The 23,355-nt window shown below is 34.2% G+C and overlaps 1 protein-coding gene across 1 annotated transcript; it reads left to right on the top strand.

Annotated features, from left to right (window-relative positions):
• Window positions 1-4,713: 4,713 nt before the first annotated feature.
• On the top strand, window positions 4,714-6,367 carry LOC114387393 (G-type lectin S-receptor-like serine/threonine-protein kinase At1g34300). The gene is made up of 2 exons (XM_028347575.1): window positions 4,714-4,836; window positions 4,942-6,367. Exons 1-2 carry the CDS (start codon window positions 4,809-4,811, stop codon window positions 6,138-6,140), a joined length of 1,227 nt encoding a protein of 408 aa, XP_028203376.1. The 5' UTR covers window positions 4,714-4,808; the 3' UTR covers window positions 6,141-6,367.
• The last annotated feature ends 16,988 nt before the right edge of the window (window positions 6,368-23,355 follow it).

Consider the following 23,355-nt stretch of genomic DNA (forward strand, 5'->3'; position numbering starts at 1 on the left):
CAAGAAATGGTAGCTAGGAAATTATTTTAAAAGTGTGATTAACCATACAGGAGAAAACTTAAATTTCTTCTCTCTTTTCCTCCCATACCATGTGAATCCTCCACCGTATGAGACACTTGAATCGAGGAAAGTGGGGTAGCTAGGAAACACAATACATGAAATAAAATTTTCCTAGAGATAATGATATAAAAGACAAAAAAAAAATAATTCTCTTTATTAGTCATTGAATTGTCATCTCTTTGTTTTCTCAGTCATGGTCATGGAGTTCCTTGTCAGTCACTCAATTGAATAACTTGGAAAATGTGGCTTACTCTTGATATGTCGTTAGTTTGTACTAAAGTACGAAAAGAATTCATGAACTTCCTCTGCCTTTGACATTCCATATTTAATTATCAACAGCCTTGGTGGATGGTGCTAGGAAACTGGAAATCTAAAACTTGGTATTTGTCGTTATTTTGTTCAAATAATTGTTTTTGCCGTCTTGTGAGTTTGCTAGCCAGCTCATTCAATCAAGAATAGCCATGCTCATACTAATAATGGGGGCCCTGTAATATAGAATGATCACTATACACACGTTCAATTCTTATATCTTGCATTCTTGCCTAATGTCAACCGTATTTTACATCATCTTGGGTATGATTTCACCCTATGAAATATTTTGGTTTGAATTCATCTTCTGTTCTGGTTTGGTTTTTTGATGGTTTAGGGATTAACATTTGAGTTCTGAATAATGTTTTTGAATTCCAGGTATCCTTTTTGTGCTATTCTTTACTTTTGTATGGTTACAGCTCGAATTTACATTATGGACCACACTACTAAAACTGCTTATATATCCTGCTCAAACTTGTAGGAGAAATACAGCTACTCCTTCAAGTATTTAATATTATTATATATTCAAGAGTCAAACTCAAGACTATTAATTATAGAAGAACAATTAATCTCATATTAGTTGATTCATTCATTTGATCATGATATTTGGATATTGCGCCCAATATCACATTGGTTTGTAATAACCTTTTTATAACTCATAAGGTGTTTTTCCTATTTTCCTATGTGAGCTCCTATTTTGCAAAAGTAAGTCGTCAAAAGGGTTTTTACCCAAAGGTTATCATGTGCGGAGGAACTTATAAGCAAAGCATTCATCTTCCCCTTAAGGGTTTTATTTTTTCTTTCGGCTATTTCATTTGACCTAAGTGAATATGGTGGGGTTATGTCATGGATTATACCTCCAATTCCTTTTCAAAAAAGTCATTAAACTGTGGAAGCAATGTTTTCCAAGTTTATTTTGATGATGCCAAAGACTCAAGTCAAGAATCAAGAGTCAAGCAAGTTTCAAGAATCAAGGAGTCGTTCAATCAAAAATCAAGATTCAAGTAAAGAATCAAGAAAAGACTCAATTAAGATAAGTATTAAAAGAGTTTTTTCAAAATATTGAATAACACAATTTTATTCAAAATAATTTTTCAAAGAAAAATCTTTTACCAAGAGTTTTACTCTCTTGTAATCGATTACCAGAAGGCAGTAATCGATTACCAGTAGCCAACATTCTTTTCAAATTGATTTACAAAGCTGTAATCGATTACCAATGTTTTAAAACGTTAGATTTCAAATTTCAAAAATCACAACTTATGATAAAACATTTTCAAACTTGTGTAATCGATTACACAATACTTGTAATCGATTACCAGTGTTTCTAAACGTTTTGATTTTTAAATTTAAACATGAAGAGTCACATCTGTTGATGTGTAATCGATTACACTATGATGGTAATCGATTACCAGTGACTTATTTTGAAATTAAAATTACCAAAAGTCACAATTCTTAAAGTGACTAGTTTCTGAAGATTTTTTCAAATGTCACAACTTTTAAAGTGATTAGTTTTTAAAAGAGTCACAACTTTTAAAGTGACTAGTTTTCAAAAGAGTCACAACTTTTAAAGTGACTAGTTTTGAAGAAATTACCAAGAGTCACAAACTTTAACTTGAGTCATCAAATGATTATAAATATGTGACTATGGCACGAATTTTAAAAATTGATTCCTTTCATTCAAAAACATATTTCTTTCATTCATTAAATTGACATTATGATTCATTCTCAACTTTCTTCTAAGGGTTTTTTGTTCAATACTTTCTTTGTCAAAGAAAAGTTCATTGGCCAAAAACTTGTGTTATTCTCTTTCTTCATTCCTTCTCCTTCTCGCCAAAAGAATTCAAAGAACTAACCGCCTGAGAATTCTTTTGATTCATTCCTTCTCCCTCTTTCCAAAAGAATTCAAAGAACTAACCGTCTGAGAATTCTGTGTAAGAAGCGAGTAGCTTCTTGGTTGCAATAGTGAACCCAAGGGAGGGTACATCCTTTGTGGTTCGCTTCAAGTAGAGGGTACATCTACTTGGTTGTTCAAAGAGAACAAAGGAGGGTACATCCTTTGTGGATCTTTGCTTGTAAAGGATTGTATAAGGTTATTGGAAATCTCAAGAACCGTGGGTTGCTTGAGGACTGGACGTAGGCACGGGTTGTGGCTGAACCAGTATAAATCTTGTGTTTGTTTTCTTCTTCCCTACACTCTTTACTTTTTCGTTGTATGTGTACTTTTTATTTCCGCTTTATTTTTGTCTAAGTTATTGTTTCTGTTCTTTACTTTTTCATAACTTAGTAATAAAACCTAATTGAATCTAGTAACATTAAGAATGATAATTTTTTAATTAGTCAAGACACGTTCATAATTAATTCAACCCCCCTTTCTTAATTATTTCGAGGCCACTTGATCCTACATAAACAACAATGTGTACCCATCACCCTCATCAGATCTTATTCTTTTTATTATTTTGCATGTTTAGTGGATTTTGAAATTTAGCTAAAAACATGTTAAACGCTTCATCTTTATGTCTAATCAAGTAAACTCTATCACATCAAGAGAAGTCATATATAAAAGTTACAAAATAAATGTTACCTGTTCTAGATATAGTTTGTTATAAATCAACAAGATTAGAATGAATTAAACCAAGCAATTCAATTTCACCTTGATCAAATAGAAGGACAAGAAGTTTTAGATAATTTTGATTGAACACATACATCACATTTTTTTAGTTTGATGATCATGCAAGTTGATTAAGCCTAACCATTGCAGCTTAAAAACATAAGTGATTCATATGTCCTAATTTAGGATGCCACATATAATAGGAATTAATCATACATGCAGAAGTAAATGCATTTCCATTATATTATTCACTTCATAAACATTTAATACAAAGAGTCCCAAATCACAATATTCCTTTTCCACAAACACATTATTCTTAGTCATAACAATTTTGTAGAATTCAAAGGGCACTTTAACCCCCTAACCTTCCCCAACAATGCTACAGAGACCATGTTGGCTCTGATGGTGAGAACATGTAGCACATCACTCAAAATCAGTGTCTTCCTCTATGTGAGATTGAGAATAACCTTTCATTTTCCTAGAACTAGAATAGTCCTAGAATCACCAAGTTAGACTTGTTTTTCTCCATCCCCCACAACAGCGCAAGAGGTAAATACATTTATATTAGCACAGATGTGGCAGGTAGCCTTAGTCTACCACCCATTTGCTCACATTTGTCACAACATTGACTTGAGAAATGACTACAACAATTATGTCATCTCTTTCAGCCAAGTTAGTACTAGGCTTGGACGAATTTCCATTTCTTATCACTCAATTCTTGCATTATGGTGCATAATGTCCTAGATCTCCACATATAAAACAATTTCCCTTTTTTCTTGAAGGTGGGGTTAGAAGCAAGATCACGTGGGAAATCATTTTTTATTCTTATTGTGATCATTTTTGTGACTGTACCTTTTCTGAGTGGTTTTGTTTTGCACCATATTTGACTTGGCAGATAAAGCTTTGGCTCTTGCAGCAACACATTCCTTTCTGTTGGTATCCTCAATGATAATGTGAGTGATGAGGTCTAACTAATAGTACTTTTTCAAATGCACATGTATTGATTTGTCGAGCCTAGCTCAGTTGATTAAGTAAAATGTGCGAGTCATTGTAAATTTTTTTATACTTATCTTTGATTCTTCCTCATAAAAAATATGTATTAGTTTTAAGATGCAAACACAACATTGATTTTAAGATACAAAAACATAGCATTGATTTTCAAATAGACACAAAACCCTATTGAGAAAGAGAAAGGATAAAAGATCATTTTTGTTCCTATATGTGTAAACTTGTGATAATTTAATCCATGAAAGAATAAAATTTTGATTTTTTCCTTGAATGAGTAAAAAGTGTGACAATTTTTTACCACCTTACAACTTAATGACAAATTAGTTATAAACTTAATAATTTAATGTTAAATTAATCAATGAATATTCCAATTTAGTGACAAAATGATTCTATAAATAAAGTAGTCGTACTTTTCACACATCTAGAACTAAATAAATTTTTTTCTCATTCTTTGAAAGACTAAATTGTTACTAGTTTACCCCTTCAGGAACAAAAATGTACATTTACATAAAGAGAAATGACAACTTTTACGGAATTAAATTGACTCCACTTAAAATCAAAAGACAGAAGCTGAAGACTTTACTGTCGTCTATCGAAGTCTCCCGTGACAAGAGAAAGCATTTAACCCAATTCCAACACTAACATACTATTAATTAATTTAGTCTTTTGGTGCGAAACTTCTGTGTTTAAAAATCTTCAAAATCCACCAAAAACGCGTTTTGTTCGATTGTGATGCTCCCTGACTAATATATACTAAATATTGCTCAGCTTCACAAAGCAAATAAACTGGGAGTAAGTACATTCAATTCTTATCTCTTGCCTAATGTCTCCCGTAACTCTCATAATCGTGGGTACGATTTTAATTAACCTATGAATCTCTAAGTTTGATTTCATCTTCTGTTCTGGTTTGGTGATCAAGATTTGAGTTCTGACCTAATATTGTTAACATATTGCAGGCTTTGCAGGTATCTTATTTGTGATATTTTGTATTTTGGTATGGCTCCAGCCCAACTGCAAATCAATACCTGCTGGAATACTTACTCCAGACTCAAAGTTTATGTCACTTACTATGGATAAATTTCTGAACGAGATGGAAAGGATGAAGCCTATCCGATTTACAAATCAGCATCTAAGAATTGCAACTGATAACTTCACTTACTTGTTGGGGTCAGGAGGTTTTGGAGCAGTCTATAAGGGAGTTTTTAGCGACGGAACAATTGTAGCTGTGAAGGTTCTACATGGGAATTCTGACAAGATAATTGAGGAGCAGTTTATGGCAGAAGTGGGGACAGTTGGCAATGTTCACCATTTCAATCTGGTTCGGCTCTATGGATTTTGCTTTGGCAGAAACATGAGAGCTCTGGTTTATGAGTACATGGGGAATGGCTCTCTTGACAAGTATCTGTTTGATGAAAATAGGACCATAGAATTTGAAAAGCTTCATGAGATTGCAATTGGGACAGCCAAAGGCCTTGCTTACTTGCATGAAGAATGCCAACAAAGAATAATCCACTATGACATCAAACCAGGAAATATTCTCTTGGACAGGAACCTCAATCCTAAAGTAGCTGATTTTGGTTTAGCCAAAGTTTGCAACAGGAAAAATACTCATATAACCCTGACTAGGGGTAGGGGAACTCCTGGTTATGCTGCCCCTGAGCTTTGGATGCCAAATTTTCCTATAACTCATAAATGTGATGTTTATAGCTTTGGCATGCTAGTATTTGAAATCCTAGGCAGGAGAAGAAACCTTGACATAGACCATGCTGAAAGCCAGGAATGGTTTCCTGTATGGGTTTGGAAAAGATTTGAGGCTGAAGAAGCAAAGGAATTAATTGTAGCGTGTGGGATAGAGGATCAAAACAGAGAGATTGCTGAAAGAATGGTTAAGGTTGCTCTATTATGTGTTCAGTATAGGCAAGAATCAAGACCTATAATGAGTGTTGTGGTGAAAATGTTGGAGGGTTCAATTGAAATTCCAAAACCTCTAAACCCATTTCAGCACATGATTGATGGGACTGTTCCACTCCCAGCATCACAGACCAACACTGATACAAGTGCTGGTTCAGTTTCTTCTGTGATGGTAACTGAATCCAGCCTTCAATCTGCTCCTCCTATTGTGACGAAGCTCGAGATTGAATCAGCTTCTACCTAAAATTTATTCAATGACGCAAAAGATCCATCAATGCAAGTTGTTGGTATTGTGGCAAAATTGACTTTATTTTAATTTTGTGGAAAGGTAAGTGTTCGCAATCAAGGTTCAGTTTGTTAGTTTACTGTTCGTAGTCATGTATTTGATGGTTTTTTTGTGTGCTGAGATATATTTGTAAATGAAATAAGATATATTGTTAAGGAGCTTCGTTGATATTGTGTTCATGGTCATTTTAAGTTTTCCTCCCTTCACATGACTCCTCTCTTGTCTTTGGTGGTTCTTTTCATGTGAAAAGAATTTATTTATAGATCTTGCCTCTTATCTTAAAAGAGAAAATAAATTTATAATTTATAGGTAATAACAATCTAAACTATATCCTAAAATAAGATAAATATAAATTTAAACAACATTTTAGAGATTTAAAATTAAAAATTAAAAATTTGAATTGTTTCAATTAAAATTTCTAAACTTCATCTTTTCAAAAACATGCTTATGCTATGCAAACTTTGATATGCTTCTCCCAAATGTTTCGTAAATACTATCATTGAAACATGTCATTTGACTTTAACATCTCCAAGAAGACAACTTCATCAATCTTCAATACTCTTATATTATTTGGTCATCAGGCCTGGTAAGAACTATGAACTCTAATGTATTATTTTTGTAAGCTCTGATATCACTAACGGAGTTTTTCTTATTTTTATTTTTGTGTAGAGAGCTTCTCAAATGCCTTACTCATCTTTATTATAAGTTTTTATGGAAAACTTGCAAACTCTTTTATCTTTGTTACATGTTTTCAAGGAAAACTTACAAACCCTTTCTTCATTACACGTTTTTTTGTGAAACTTGCAAACCCTTTTTTCATATGATCCTCTCGTCAAGTTGGGTGTGGTTGGGGTGGTTCTTTTCATCTCAAGAGCATCCATTTATGGACCTTGCATCATATATATATCTTAACAGAGGTAAAAAAAAAAAAAAACCCATAATTTATAGATAATATCAATCTAAAGTACTATATTCTAAAACAAGATAATATCAAATAAATCTGAATAATATCCTAGAAATTTGAATTTTAAAGTAATAGAATTTGAATCTTCAATATATATTTCTTGAGAATATATACTTTTACAATTTATTATAGAATTTTACAAAAATAGCTCCACAACCAATGCATATTTTGCTCTTATCTATCTAACCTAGGGCACATTCAAAATGAAGGAGTAAGTAGGTTTTGCATACTTATAAGTGGGCCGAATTGGATCGAGTCACAACTGAAGATTAGACTTTTAATATCGAGTATTAAGAACTTTCAACATCTACCAACAATAATTTATCAATATTAACATCGGTTATTTAAAAACCAATTTATTGTAGCAAAAAACAACATCATTTTTTTAATAACCGATGTTGTTTTATGATTTATTTTTAAATATCGTATTTGTTTTTTTAATTAGCAACCTGTAGTAATTAATTCATATCACAACTTATCATTTAAAGTTGTATAAAAACGCATAAAATTAGTCATGCACCAAAAGTTATAAACAAAGTATATCAATATATCATGCACCAAAGGTAGTTATAAACATTTCTAAACAAAATAACATATTATAAACAAAAATTTACAAATTGATAATATATTAGAGTAGTAATGTACTTTAATTACAAATAAAGTCAAAATAAAACAAAGTTCGAAGTTGCATCTGGCTAGAAAGCAAATTGTGTGTTTGTGCAAAAGTTCTCCCTCCATTTTTAATTTTTGCGATCTTTCTATGATGATTATAAACTATTCTGCACTCCATTCCTTCCAAGTTCAAGTGAGTGAATCTTGCAACTTTCATAAATGAGTACATGATACTCGACACATCCTAAAATGTAAAAGAGGAATATTTAATTACTCACCAAACTACTGCAAGTTACTTTGTACTTAGTGAGAAGGACTTTAAAAGTGGTTGAGTTAGGAACTTGATGGTACAAGGAGTGTCATTTATGGAAAGCTTTTGGTCCAGAGCTGCTTTTGAAGATGGTGAGGAGGAAAACACTCTTTTCATAGTGAGTCAAGGTGACCTGATTATTTCAATGATCCCACAAAACTCTCTAAGTTTGGTCGATTCAGCAAGTAGAGTTGGGCTCACCAGATCTTAGTTATATATGACAAAAGTGCATGTTTCCACTAAAGTGTGTAGTAAATGTCAAGTAGGCTCTAGTTCATCCTTCTATCTTATAGCACATGACCTACTCACTTCACCGTAAAACTACATTTAATAAACAAATTAATATAAGCAAAAATATTGTTATACATCAAATCATGTTTATTTTAGGTTAGTCTTAAAATAATTTCTAATCTGATCAATAACATGATTAGTGTTGAACATTTCATCTGATTCTTTATTAATCTTCATCATTATGTTAGCCATTTCCTTCCAGTTTTGTTGATGTTCATCCATGGTTTCTAAACTCTATTTATAATATAAACATGACATTAATATGCATGATACATTTGACATACAAATATAATACCAATATGATATTCCTATTTTGGGGGCCTAAGGTTGTGACAAATTCTCACACCAGCACAAAGTCCCATTAACAAGCACATACACACAGAACCATGCAAACCAGAAACAAAATTGTGCAATCAAAGCCTATTTTCTAGTAGTGTGTACATGAAGCTACTACCATATACATAACCTAGAAGGTCACAATTATATACAGCAGGATGCACTACCATAACTTAAAAACACATGTATAATTTAACTTCCTTGGTAATCACCGCAAACCAAGCACAAATAAAAAAACAAATAGCAACACTACCATATAGCTTACAAACACAAGCTTTATTAGAGAATCGCAATAACAACAACACTAGCATTTACCACCATTATCAATTTCAAAGAGCACATTTTTATACATAAAGCAAAGGCGTTGTGATGCTGCCACCACCTCACTCACGTTTCGTCTTCTCGAAACCAAATGGGGCTTATTTGTCACGAGGTATGGAGAAGATGAAACACGACTAAGGAGGTGACAGCGGAATGTTGGAACGCAAGGAAGAGTGTGACACCCTTTACCCCGACATATATATAAATAAATAAAAGAAATAAGAGATCAAATTTAATTAAAATTTTTTAAAATACATTTAAATACAAGTCTTTCAAAAGGGTAAAAGACTCGCATTCACTTTTCTAACACTATAATAAAACTTGTTCATATAATTAATAAATCATTTCGGCTCAAAACAAGGTTGTCCAAGACCTCATATAATTAATATAGCAACTTATACCCTAATGTCAAAATTCTATCAGAGCATTGTGTCCCGACGTCCTTTAGCACAAGGTTCCTTAAAACAATTCACCTAGTTATCTGCTCCCCCGAACACAAAGTTCAAGATCATCACAGGATCCAAACACAAACAACACACAGGGAGTGAATTATCACATTCCTAACTAATAGAGAAAAATAAGACAACATATAGGTATACATATTATATAACAAAATAAAACTTATTTAAACATAGCTCAAATCATTTCACCACTTTGTCACCCAACATCACATCATAACACAACACGTCTCATTTATTTTCACAACATCCACGTACTCAAGGATCAACACACAATATCACCAAGTCAATCAATACCGATCAATACACAAGTGTTATGTAACATATACACTAAGACTCAATCCTATATACAATGTGATATCATGTCAGTGAAAAACCTCATCGGGCGCCTAGGAGTACATGGCAAGACAAACCATACACTAGCAAGTCAGGTCACTCTCACTAGGTAAGATCATAGGGAGACCAATCAGGGTCACAGTATTTTACAAAAATGCTTCAATCATATGGGATCAACATAGGTTTAAAGGAGCACTCAAACCGGGTGACCACCAAGGCTTACACTCTGAAAAGTTCGTTAGGGCCTCTGCCTCCTGATTCAGGTCCAACCCAAAAAATATTTTAGCACACAGAGTCTATCTATGAACTGTACAAAACACACGACTCCTCAATTGTTCTCAAAATAGTTTATCTCGTCGCCCTTAAAGGGTCTTAGCATTAACTCGTCGCCCTTAAAGGGACTTAACATTAACTCGTCGTCCTTAAAGGGACTTAGCATTAACTCGTCGCCCTTAAAGGGTCTTATGGTCGTGTGATTGTACAATTCATAGTTCATAACTCAATGCATACATCTCAATGCACATATATATCTCAATCATATGCATACTCAATTTATCACTTACACTCGATCTCAATCACAATGGTATAATCTCAATTTAACACGTTATCAAACCTCATGAATCATATACACTTTACCTATGAACTATGCAATACACACAACTACTGAATTATTTTTCAAAATCATTTTATCTCGTCGGATTTCCACAATGGATCTCATCACAATACTCGTCACCCTTAAAGGGTCTTGCAATTGTGTGATTGCACAGTTCATAGCTCACAACACAATACACATCTCAATATACATGTATTCCATCATTCATCACATGTTCAATTCATCACATACTCACAATTTGAATCATCATTTCATATCCTCAATATAACAATTTATACAAAAGACTATCACAACCTGGGGAGTAAAACCCATCAAATAATATCACATAATTATATCAAAATCATAGGTCAAAATATACAAATATCAAGAGCACAATTTATCAAGCAATTCTCATTGGAACATTAATATTTTATTTATAATCATAAAGGAAAATTTGCAATTTAATAAACATCCCAAAATAAAATCTCAATTTAATCCTCTAAGGATCCCTACACATGTTATCACTACCCCTCAATTGTAAATAACTCATCCCTTACCTCTAAGCGGGCTCACGTGTCTTCATACAGCGATAGCAGCATCTATAGCAATTTACTGAGATTCCTCAATTTTTCTCTGATTGTTCTGATTGGGTTCCCAAACATTAGAGAGAAGGAGAAGGGATTGAAATCTCCATTTGTACTGTCTTCGTGCGATTCCGTTATCTCTCTCCATGAATATTATCTCCGAAATCTCAACGGTGAAGGTGTGTAGAATTGAATCTCGAACAACATATCAAAACTTCATGAAAATCCAACGGTTAAAGAAATCGAGATCATAATTTTACCGAGACAGCTCTGGGTTTCTATGGGAAAAGAAAAAGTCATGATGAGAACAATATCTCTCTCAACTCCGACATCTTTTCATAATTCCCATCAGTGAGAATGCTCAGAATTGAGTTACAAACCTGATGCTTAAATTTCATGACGATCCAACGGTGAATAAATCCGAGATCATCATTTTTCTGAGACAGGTTTGGTGGTCTGTGGGAAAAAGAGAGAGCGTTGGAAGGAGAAGAGAGAAAAACGAAAATGGAGGGAAGAGGAGACATTGTCAGTCCGAGAACAGACGTCTCTACTTATACCCAACTTATTATTTACTTTATTTATTTATTTTTATTATTTTATGAAAAAACTCAATTTTATTCTCTATCAAATGAATAAATAAAATATTTTTTTTATTTTCTCTTAAACCATTATTTTATTATAACTATTTTTCTTTATTTATTTAATTATAAAACATCATTATTCTCTAAAAAAAATTTTATGAAAAAATGGGATGTTACAAAGAGGAGGTGCGAGGAGTTACTTGCTCACGGACTTACCTACTTAAGGAGCAAATGCGACAGAGAGGCGAGGAGGCAATTTGTCGAGGAGGCAAACAAACAAGAATGCGAGGAAGAGTGCACACGAGTGAAAATAGAGCTCATAGAGACAATTCATATATTACTAAAAACTGATGTTAACTAAGTGATGTTAACTTATATTTATTAACATCGGTTTTTCAAAAAATTGATGTTATCATTACTTCGTTAACATTGATTTTTCAACAAACCGATGTTAATTCAGTCATGTTAACATTGATTTTTCAGAAAATCGATGTTAACGAAGTCACGCTATATACAATTGTACCACCACTTTTTTTGTTAACATCGATTTTATCAAAAACCGATGTTAAGATAACAATGTTAAATCTTTATTTTCTAGTAGTGAGTTTTATGTGCTTTTCAATCCAATCCAATTAAGATTAATTGGATTAATTGAGATGGGTTGGATTTTTATTTTTTTTGCAATTCAATTCAACTTTAATTGGATTGGATTATGTTTGTTATTTATTGGGTTGAACCATTAAAAAATAATCGTCTCTTTAAGTGTTATGAAAAAAATTTAGAAAATTCCAAAACTTTAAAAAAAGTAAGGGATAATTTGTATTTAATAGTATAATAATTGAATATAGCTATAATAGAAAGAATAATAAAATAACATCTATCACGTAATAGAATAATACTGATTTAAATTAAATAATATTATTTAATATTTTTAAAAGAAATAAATATGAAATTATAATGTATATTAGAACATAGAATCAAACCTTCTTTTATTAATTTATTTTATTTATGTAACCGCGCATTACGCGGGTCGCAATCTAGTTGAAAAGAAATTGTATTCCATCTCAATCTTATGTCTCCCCCTCTTTTTGTCATTGTACTTCGAAAGTTCGTGGAGATTTCTCGGACTCACGATCATTATTATAGTGGAACATAATATGGTTCACAATTACGTACCGGTATTAAGTTTGACCTTGTTTACATTTATTGATTGGAAAATGCTTCGTTTTGCGAATTCGATCGTTCATCACAGATGACATTATGCATAAGACCATTCAAAGACACCTATGATTTCCATCAAACTTGACACTTTCTTACAATTTCTTCTTTTAGCTTCTGTTCAATAAAACAGAGACAAGTGGGTTTCTGCTACTAAAGCATATCTCCAACTAAATTGTCTACTATACATGTTTGAAACCTTATAAAATCTAGACTGTTATAGGTTGCCTTAATTTTCCCCGAAATTAAACAAAACACGCGTTTGCTGGTACATAATGGTTATAAAGGTCTTGCATGAGACCTTTTCATACTAAACTTTGGTCAAAGACACTACTATTCTTCTTTCATACCCACATGCAAGTTAAGTACTAGAATACCTCTATAACTCTTTTCCATTATTATTCAAGTCATTTGCTAATCCAAATTCCACAGTTAAAAATATCAGAGAATGCTATATCGAATGTGCAAACGGATGATATCTGCATGATATGAAGCTTCACATTTCAAATATCAGAGAATGTGATCTTTCTATATTTTACAGATCCCCTGCCGGTCTAAAATATTAGTTTGAGCATGGAAATTCTTGATTGAATGAGCTTAATAGAAACAATGATATGAACAAAATCTCTAACGACATTTTTTTTTACTGGATCTAGCAACAAATACTAACAGTCTGTTTGTTTCTCTTTTCAAAGAGTTTTTTAGTTTTCCAAAACATTAAATTTAAAAAAATTGTTTGATTTGATTTTTTTTTTTTGTTTGAGAGTTTTTCAAGGAAAAGAGCTCACCGAAATTTTGACGACTCAATTCCGGATAAACCAGCAGATTTATTCAAATCATGTCTCCAGTATTGCACCTCGGTCCTATGTTTTCTTTCATGCTTAGCATATGCATTTTTATAACTCCCCGATTGATGTCGTACATACGTGGACATTGTTAATACATATAAATGTATTTTTGGTTGAGTATTCCAGATTACTCAGTCCAGAATTACGATTTCTTGAACTTGATCTCTGCTTCAATTCCGTGATGGTTACTCTCTTTGACTCCTTCGCTTTCGTGCATCTCCCTCACTGCCTTCTCTCCCATCGCCGGCTACATCACCACAATGTCATCTCTTGTGGCAGTGGACCGGGGTGGAGTAAAACACTACCAAGGGTATAATAGTCCATACAAGTTCATTATTTTAGCTTATGGGATGCACTAAGCAAAAAGTGGGTGCATTAAGTAATTCCCTTCAATGGAAGCCTATATTTTGGGCCCATGATTTTTTAACAGCATTTTTCATCTTTCCACTCCTACTTTTTTTATTATAATTTTAAGAATTAAATATGAATAAAATTTGAATAAGGAATAATTAAAAATTTTCGTTTTTAAAGACCAAAAACATTTAAATAGAAAAGTATTATTAAAAGTGTGATTCAGATGGTGTTTGTCCTAATTTTATTTGAACTTTTAAACACAAATTAAAAAGCTCTTAAAATATAGAAGTAACTTCTTTTAGTAAATAAATTAAAAAAACAAAGTTTGTATAAAAACTAATGACTCCTATCTTTTAAAAGAAGAAAAACTAAAAGTATTATACCAAACACTGTCTTAACACCAACAAACATGTGAATCAATTGGTGTAGAATTGTTTCAACTTAACAGAGGTATTGAGTTTGAGTCTTGTATATGATTTAAACAAAGGAAAAAAAACAATGCCTTAAGATTCTTAAGAAAAATAGTGATAATCTATAACTTGATATTGGCATGACTACTGGACTGAAAAGACCCTGTTGTTACATTCTTCCGTGGATGCATGGGAAGAATGCTAATTCTCATTCAGCAGCATTGTGAGACCACATGGACATTTTTTCCACTCCACAAAATCAAAAATGGAGTGCTATGAAGTTGCTTTAGTAACTTTACAAAAACAAAAATGGAGTACATCTAGCATTGCAACACGAGAGAAATTAAAGTTCAATGGCCAAAAACAAGAATATATTTATATACTTCCTCCGCAAAACATCTAACAGATCTTTTCATCAATGATCAATGTATTATTGCATAATATATAATATATATCTACTAAGGCAATTAAAAAAGGTGGACTATACCATAGACAATTCAATTGGTAGTTAAGGCCTAAGGGTACTCTTGTAATGATATAGTCCACACTCCACATTCATTGATGATACTGTTAACTTAGAGTGTGTTTGGATGAGGAAATTAAAATGAATAAAGTAATTATCCAGAGGATTTAAAATTCCTCTTACCTAAATAATCTGTTTTGATGCTCATTTAGAAGAAATTTAAAATTTTGGCATTTTAAAATGAAATTTGTTTTTAACTATAAACTTAGAATTTTAAATTCTTTCAAAAATGAAGGAATTCTAAAATTCCCAGCAACTTTCACAGAAGGCCTCTGCGGAGCCATGTCCGCGATCAGGGGAGGAGGTGAGGTGGTCGACAATGACAATCCAGGCCTTGACGTGGGGGAGTTACTGGAGCGGAGCATGAAGCGGAGGAAGGAGGCAACGTAGAGTGTGTGGTTGACCTTGGTGACAGAGACAACGAGGAGGCCGAGGCAGTTGGTGTTGAGGCGGTGAAGCTAGCGTTCATTGCAGAGGCGCGTGACGATGGACTGGGCGCACGTGAAAGAAGAGAGTGTGTTCTGGTAAGAGAGCTAAAAGACCAAGCGACTGAGGCAGGTGGAGTTAGGGAGGTGCGTGGAATGGGAGAGAAGCTTGTGATAGCAGGTTCCGAGGAGGTTGTGGTGGTGGCGCGTTGGAAGGGAGAGAGTGAGGGTTGTAAGAAAGTGATGACGTTCATGATGGTTGTTCCTCCATTTGGGATAAGTTCATCTAACTATCTACCAAGTCATCTTGTTATCCAAACAAGAAATTTTAACAATGAAAGAATTTTAATTAAAGCAATTAAAATTTTTAAAATTTAAAATTCTCTAAATTTCCAAAATCTCTCATCCTAACAAACTGTTAGTGTTGTTTATTAACTCATTTATGCCCCCGACCCTTCTTCCCTGCCCATCTCTTCATTTATAATTAAGTTCATGTGTGTCTCTCTTTCGTTCTCTTTTCTCTATCCCTCTCCCTCTCCACATAGTTTTCTTGTCTTCATTGTGCTATATAAATAAGAGCAGCTACCACAGTTTTTGGTGTTAGTTTCCACTCCCAAGGAAAATATCAAAAGTTCTTAAATTATATTGATGAACATTGTCATGGGAGCTGGCGTGCCTTTATATTTCACTTTGAAATCAATTCTTTTGCCTGTAATTAATCATTTGCTTAATTATTTTATATCTTAGTTTTTCCTTTAGAGCAAGGTTCCTGATAATCTCATAACTCAAGACCCTTTGGTTTTATTATTTTTAAAATGTGAACATGATATTTTTTTTCTTTCCACAAATTTAAAATTTCCAATTTTTGGAATTTTATTAGAGAAGGAAAGAAAGTAATGATAATTTTCTTACTGCATTTCACACCTCAGCTTGATATTTTAATCTCATACTCATTCTACATTAACTAAGATTCATTCATTTTCTATGTGGGAGCTATAATTTATTTTTATGTTCTTGTGGTCTTGTGTGCAGCAGAATGTCTTGCAGTGACCTCTCAATTTCTTCACCCATGACCTAACTATTCCAACCCTTCCCCAACAAAAAAAATTTCAGAAACTATGCCCCATGCCCGGTGCCATTTCCTTAAATTTTATTCTTGACATATTGGTTTATTTGAAGTGAATCTTAATTGCAAAAAGATGCACACACGTGTGCGAGTGATATAATATATCTTCTGCCACAATCAAAATAAAAAATGCAATGCCATATAGCACGTGATTATGTAATGCTCTCAACATGGCATGCGTACACAAACTTCTCACTCTCATAAATTTGTTGGAAATTCCTCCATAATTAAAGTTGGTTCACATTCAAGTAAACATACAAATTCAAATACATGGGAAATTGAATAATGCATTCCAAGGCATGCATAGGAAGTTGTGGAGCACTTTCCAAGGGCTTGAAATTGGTTCCTTTGATCTTGAGACTTACACACTTCACTTAGGAAATTGAATATTAGAGTTACAATGAGCTTTATGAATGTAACTCATTTATTGGCATTCACCACTCACTTTTGAAGGAAGTCACATCCTTCTCCTAAAAATAGGGAGACTTGTGAAGAGTTGAAGCATCCCATCTCATCTCATCCAAAGAGAAGCAAAGCAAAAGTGAGAGTGAGAAAAAAAGTTCTTGTATTCTTCTTTGAGAGAAGGAGAGCTCTAGTTTCCACCAGACTTGGTGAGAGTTGTGAGGAATTGTAAACCATCCTTGTTGGGTGAGGTTAAGAAGTATTCTCTTGTATTGAGAGAGACATTGTTATCCTACTTTTAAATAGTAGAGATATTTAGTGGCTTGGCCCCATGGTTTTTACCTTTCATGTTGAAAGGGTTTTCCACGTTAAAAATTTGTGGTGTCATTTTTCTACTCTCTATTCTTGTTTTTCCGTTTCCACTAAGTACCTATTTTGAGTCTACGGAGAGGAAAATAGTGTTGGTGTTTCCCAACAGTGGTATCAGAGCTCACCTGGTTTGTGGGGAGCTATTATCCTATGTGATTCAAGATGGAAGGAGTTGTCACTCATGATGGAGATATGTTCAAGCTAACCGCATAAAATTATTCTTATTGGAAGCCGATGATGGAAGACCATTTGTACTGCAAGGATTTGCACGAGCCAATCACTCATGAGAATAAGTTGGAGGAGAAGAAAGACAACGAATGGGAGCTCCTTGGTCGAAAGTGATAACTGCGAAATATAAGCTAATTTGATAGTCAATTTTGGCTAATAAATGAGTGTAATTTCTTTACTTTATTATTATTTTCAATGAAATAATGAAGAAATTAATATCTTTGCTATTTTTTATCAGCAGAAGTCAAGAGAAGAAGGATTCAAGTGTTTTGAAGGAAAAATTGATGCAAAAATGGGAAGAAAAAGCCTTGAAGAAAAATTGAAGAAGTGGACAGCTCATTTAGCGCGCCACCCAGGCTTAGCGCGTGCTCGCACTTAGCGCGCAAAAAATCTCACAATGAAGCCCAAAGGCGCGCATAGCGTGGGCTTTCGCACTAAGTGCGAAGTCAACATGAAAATTAAGCTACCTAATGCCTATATAAGGAGAAGGAAGCAGAAGGGAAAGACACACCGAGTTTGAGATCTATCCAAAGCATGGTCATTCCCCATTTTCTTGCTATTAGTCGTCCATCCCCTTCTTTTATTAGCCTCTGAAGTGTAAAATCTCTTATGGCTATAAGAGGCTAAACCCCCTCAGATGGAGCCTAGCAGCCAAAGCCCCTTGTAATGTAACTGCTCTTCTTATCTATTAATGCAATTTCAATTTTTATTGTTCTTTTTTGCTTTTCATTGTTATTGTGTGGTTTGGTCATCCATGCATCTATTTTTAGGGGTTATTCATTGAGAAATGGTAATGTCTAAAGAATTGGGAAAGGACATCTCAACATTGCATTGCTAGGGATAGAGTGACTTTGTTGTGCCTCTACATACATTTTTATACTTAATGTTGTTTATGATTCCATCTTTGCAAAGGGATTTGGGAGAAAGAATATATAAATTAGGCTCTTCGTCGTGAGGAATCAGGGTTAAGCATATTAGTATATGTGGGTGGAAATTGAGATAGCAGTTAATAGAGAAAAACATTAATATTGCATCAAGGATAGTTAGGCATGCTAGGCCCCAACATTATCACGTTTTGAACTCATCTTTTGCATTCAAGCTATTGTTTAATTTTCTTGTTATCTTTTTCTTTTTCCTTTTACCCTCAAATTTCACACTTACAATTCATTTCCTCTTCTACTTCTTCTATTGCTTACAAATTGGGTATTTATCAACGCAAGTACAAACAAAGTCCTTGTGGACTCGACACTCGGTCTTCTATTTTAATCTTTACTAGTTATGATAAAATTGGTAGACTTTCCAATCTAATAACAGGAAGGTTGTAGCTATGATTCATAAGTATATTGACAGAAGCTTGCTTGAGCATGTATCAACTTATACCAATGTGTATGAGTTATGGACAAAGCTTGAATCTTTGATTCAAAAGAAGACGCCAAGGAATAAAGCTCATCTTGTGAGACGCTTGGTCAAGCTGGAGTACATGGGTGGTTAGAACATGATTGAACATCTAAAAACCTTCAAATGTATTGTTAATCAATTAAAGAAGATAGATATGAATATAGATGATGAACTACAAACTCTTCTACTCCTCAATTCTCTGCCTGAGAGTTACGACACATTGGTTGTCACTCTCAACAACTCTACACCAGATGGAAAGCTTAGCATGGATAATGTCATAGATAGTTTGCTAAATGAAGAGTCTAGACGAAAGGAGAAAGGCTTGAGTAGTTACTTCGAAGAAAATGTTGTTGAAAATAGAGGGAGGAGCGAGCACCGTGGTAAAGGAGGCCATGGGAAATCATGAGGAATATCCAAGTCTCGCCCCAAAGGCTTGAGTTGCTACTACTGCGGAAAGTCAGGCCATAAGTCTGAGTGCAAATTCTTGAAGAGAGATCAGAAGGTTGGAACTGTCCATGCTAATCAAATTGACCCAAAGAAGAAGAATGAAGGTGGAACCACTACTACTGTGGCATCAGACGATAAGAATGTTTTTCTTATCGTTAATGAAAATTATTTAAATATTGCATCTGATGATTGTATATGGATAATCAACTCTAGAGCATCTTTCCATGTTACTCCTCATGAAGTATTTTTCTCGTCATATCAAAAAGGGGAGTTTGTTATGGCGAAGATGGGCAGCCATGTCACAAGCAAGACTGTTGGCATAAGGGAGGTGACTTTGATGACTAGACATGGAAGCAAGCTTGTGCTGAAGGAAGTAAGACATGTGCTTGAGATGCGTTTAAACCTTATCTCAACAAGAAAGCTAGATGAAGCTGGATGGCAAACCAGTTTGGTGTTGGCAGATGAAAGCTTAGTAGAGGAAGCATGGTCATTGCTTGAGGTAAGAAGGAAGGCTCTTTGTACATGCAAGGAAAGATATGTGAAAGGGAGATGAATGCTGCTTAAGATGCAACCAAAGAATTGTGGCACAAGAGATTGGGTCACATGAGTGAGAAAGGTTTGGAGTTTCTAACAAAGGATCACTTTCCAAACATAAAGGGTCAGCCACTTGAGTCCTACAAAGACTGTCTTGCAAGTAAACAACATAGAGGGTCTTTCCAAAGATCAGATGAGGCAAGAAGGAGAAAACACATCCTGGATCTTGTCCACTCAGATGTTTGCTCAACGTTTGAAAAGTCCCTTGGTGGTGCCCAATACTTTGTTACCTTCATTGATGATCACTCAAGAAAGGTGTAGGTGTATTCGTTGAAGACCAAAGATCGAGTTCTTCAAACTTTCAAGGAGTTTCATGCCTCAGTAGAACGAGAGACTGGAAGAAAGCTGAAATGTTTGAGATCAGACAATGGTGGAGAATATAAAGGTCCATTCGAGGCATACTGCAAGGCTCATGGGATACAACATGAAAAGGTACCTCCCAAAACTCCTCAGTTCAATGGATTAGCTGAAAGGATGAATAGAAAAATTGCAGAGAAAGTCATATGTATGATTTCACATTCAAAACTCCCTAAGACATTCTGGGGTGAAGTAATGAAGACTGTAGTTGATTTGATCAATTTGTCTCCTTCAAGACCTTTAAATGGAGAGATACCAGAAGAACTTTGGTCTGGAAAAACAACCTCCTATGGTCACTTGAGAGTCTTCAGATGCATGGCTTTTGTCCATATTCTGAAAGATGAAAGAGCAAAGCTTGATGCTAAGGCGAAGGAGTGCATATACCTTGGTTCACCGAGAGATGAACTTGGATTCAGACTATGGGATCCTATAAACAAGAAGATTGTTCGAAGTAAAGATGTGGTGTTCTTTAAAGATCAGACAATGCATGATATCTAACAATCTGAGAAGTCAAAGCCCATAGTGAGAAACTCAAAGGGAGAGACTCTTATAAAAGAGGCAGAATCCACTCAGATGATAGAAACCAATCAAACAGAGCAAGCTCCTCAGATAGAACAACCTGACCAGATGGAGCAAACTCGAATAGAGCATCTAACTCAGATGATGGAAGAATCAACAATGGAGACTATCCAGACGAAAGATGAATCCCAAGTGAGGCGATCAACTAGAGTCAGACAACCATCAAAGAGGCATTTCTCTGATGAATATGTCAATCTCACTGATGATGGGGAACCTCAAAGTTTCCAAGAAGCCATTGAGATAGATGATATGGAGAAATGGATGCAAGTCATGAAAGAAGAAATGTAGTCCCTAGTTGAAAATCAAACATATGACCTAGTAGAGTTACCAGAAGGAAAGAAAGCATTAAGAAACAATTGGGTGTTCAAACTCAAGAATGAGGATAACAACTCAAACCCAAGGTACAAAGCTTGCATTGTGGTGAAAGGATGTAACCAGAGGAAAGGCATAGATTTTGAAGAAATCTTCTTACCAGTGATGAAGATGACATCCATTAGAGCAATTATTGGTCTAGCTATAAAACAAGACTTGGAGGTTGAGCAACTTGATGTCAAAACGGCATTCTTACATGGAGACTTAGAGGAAGAAATTTATATGGAGCAACCAGAAGGTTTTGTAGAACTAGGAAAAGAACACTTAGTGTGTCGCTTGAAGAAAAGTCTCTATGGTTTAAAACAAGCTCCAAGACAATGGTAGAAAAAGTTTGATCTCTTTATGGCCCAACATGATTTCAGAAAGACCTCCGCAAACCACTGTGTGTTTGTGAAGAACTACAAGAATGGTGAGTCCATCATACTCTTATTGTATGTTGATGATATGTTGATTGTTGGCAAAAATAAAATGAAGATTGATGCCCTTAAGAAGGCACTAAGAAAATATTTTACCATGAAAGATCTGAGTCCAGTAAAAAAAATTCTTGGAATGAAGATCACTAGAGATCGATCCAAAAGAATGCTCTAGATATCTCAAGAGAACTACATTGAAAAGGTTCTTGAAAGGTTCAACATGCATAATGCCAAACCAGTGCATGTTCCTCTTCCTGGACATTTCAAATTAAGCAAGATGCAATGTCCAAAGAATGAAGAAGAAAAAGAAAAGATGAGCAAGGTGCCCTATTCGTCTGTTGTAGGTAGCCTTATGTATGCAATGATTTGCACAAGACCAGCCATTGTCTATGTTGTATGAGTTGTGAGTAAATTCCTATCAAATCCAAGAAAAGAGCATTGGAACACTGTGAAGTGGATACTAAGGTACCTTAGAGGAACTGCCAAAAGGTGATTGTGCTTTGGCAATGGAGATTTAATGCTTCTTGGATATACAAACGCAAATATGGCAGGAGATGTGGATTCTAGAAAGTCTACATCCAGATATCTTATTACTTTTGCATGGGGAGCTGTGTCTTCACAATCAAAACTTCAAAAGTGTGTTGCATTATCAACCACTAAAGCATAATATATTGCAGTAGTTGAAGCATTCAAAGAAATGTTATGGATAATGAAATTCTTAAATGAGTTGGGACATGATCAAGATGATTATGTGGTAAACTGTGATAATCAAAGTGTCATACACTTAGCCAAGAATCCCATGTTCCATTCACTCATTTATTGTGAATGTAACTCATTTATTGGCATCCACCACTCACTCTTGAAGGAAGTCACATCCTTCTCCTATAAATAGGGAGACTTTTGAAGAGTTGGAGCATCCCATCTCATCTCATCCAAAGAGAAGTAAAGCAAGAGTGAGAGTGAGAAAAAGAGTTCTTGTATTCTTCTTTGAAAGTAAGAGAGTTCTAGTTTCTACCCCACTTGGTGAGAGTTGAGAGGAATTGTAAACCATCCATGTTGGATGAGGTTTAAAGGTATTCTCTTGTATTGAGAGAGTCATTGTAATCCTACTTTTAAATAGTGAAAACATTTACTAGCTTGGTCCCATGATTTTTACCTTTCACATTGAAGGGTTTTCCACGTTAAAAATTCTGTCATTTTTCTATTCTCTATTCTTGTTTTACTGTTTTCGCTAAGTGCCTATTTTGAGTCTACTGAGAGAGAAATAATGTTGGCATTTCCCAACAAAATTAAGTCACATTTTTTTATAACATATTAACATTAAATTATTAATTAAAAACAAAAAAGATTATTTGTTTCAGTAGTTGATGATTACTGTAGGGTTTAATTTAACATTAGCTTTGGTGGTGTGTCATATTATCCTTGTGTTGTCTTTGTACTCAGGTGGTTGGAAATAGCCACAGTGCCACACACTTGTCTAAGAGAACGAACAATGACATCAAAAACTGAACACATGACTTAAGAAAAGCTTAACTAAAATGGGAATTCACCCTGTGACACACAAGCCAAAAAATGATGCTCTTCTGTCTAGATAGTAGTTTATGACTAAATGATAATGTAAAAACTTCTTACAGTGTATATATTTTTTATTTTAGATAGTAGATAAAATACTGTAGGTTTTCTCTTATATTAATGAATGCAATGTATTTGGGAAATGGCCTAAAA

This window comes from Glycine soja, chromosome 15, assembly GCF_004193775.1.
Source record: "Glycine soja cultivar W05 chromosome 15, ASM419377v2, whole genome shotgun sequence".
Taxonomy (NCBI): Eukaryota; Viridiplantae; Streptophyta; class Magnoliopsida; order Fabales; family Fabaceae; genus Glycine; species Glycine soja.

Coding starts and splice junctions, on each gene's coding strand:
- LOC114387393 (XM_028347575.1), top strand. CDS start 4,809: ATGTCTCCCGTAACTCTCATAATCGTGG. Junction 4,837..4,941: donor CGTAACTCTCATAATCGTGG/GTACGATTTTAA, acceptor AACATATTGCAG/GCTTTGCAGGTATCTTATTT.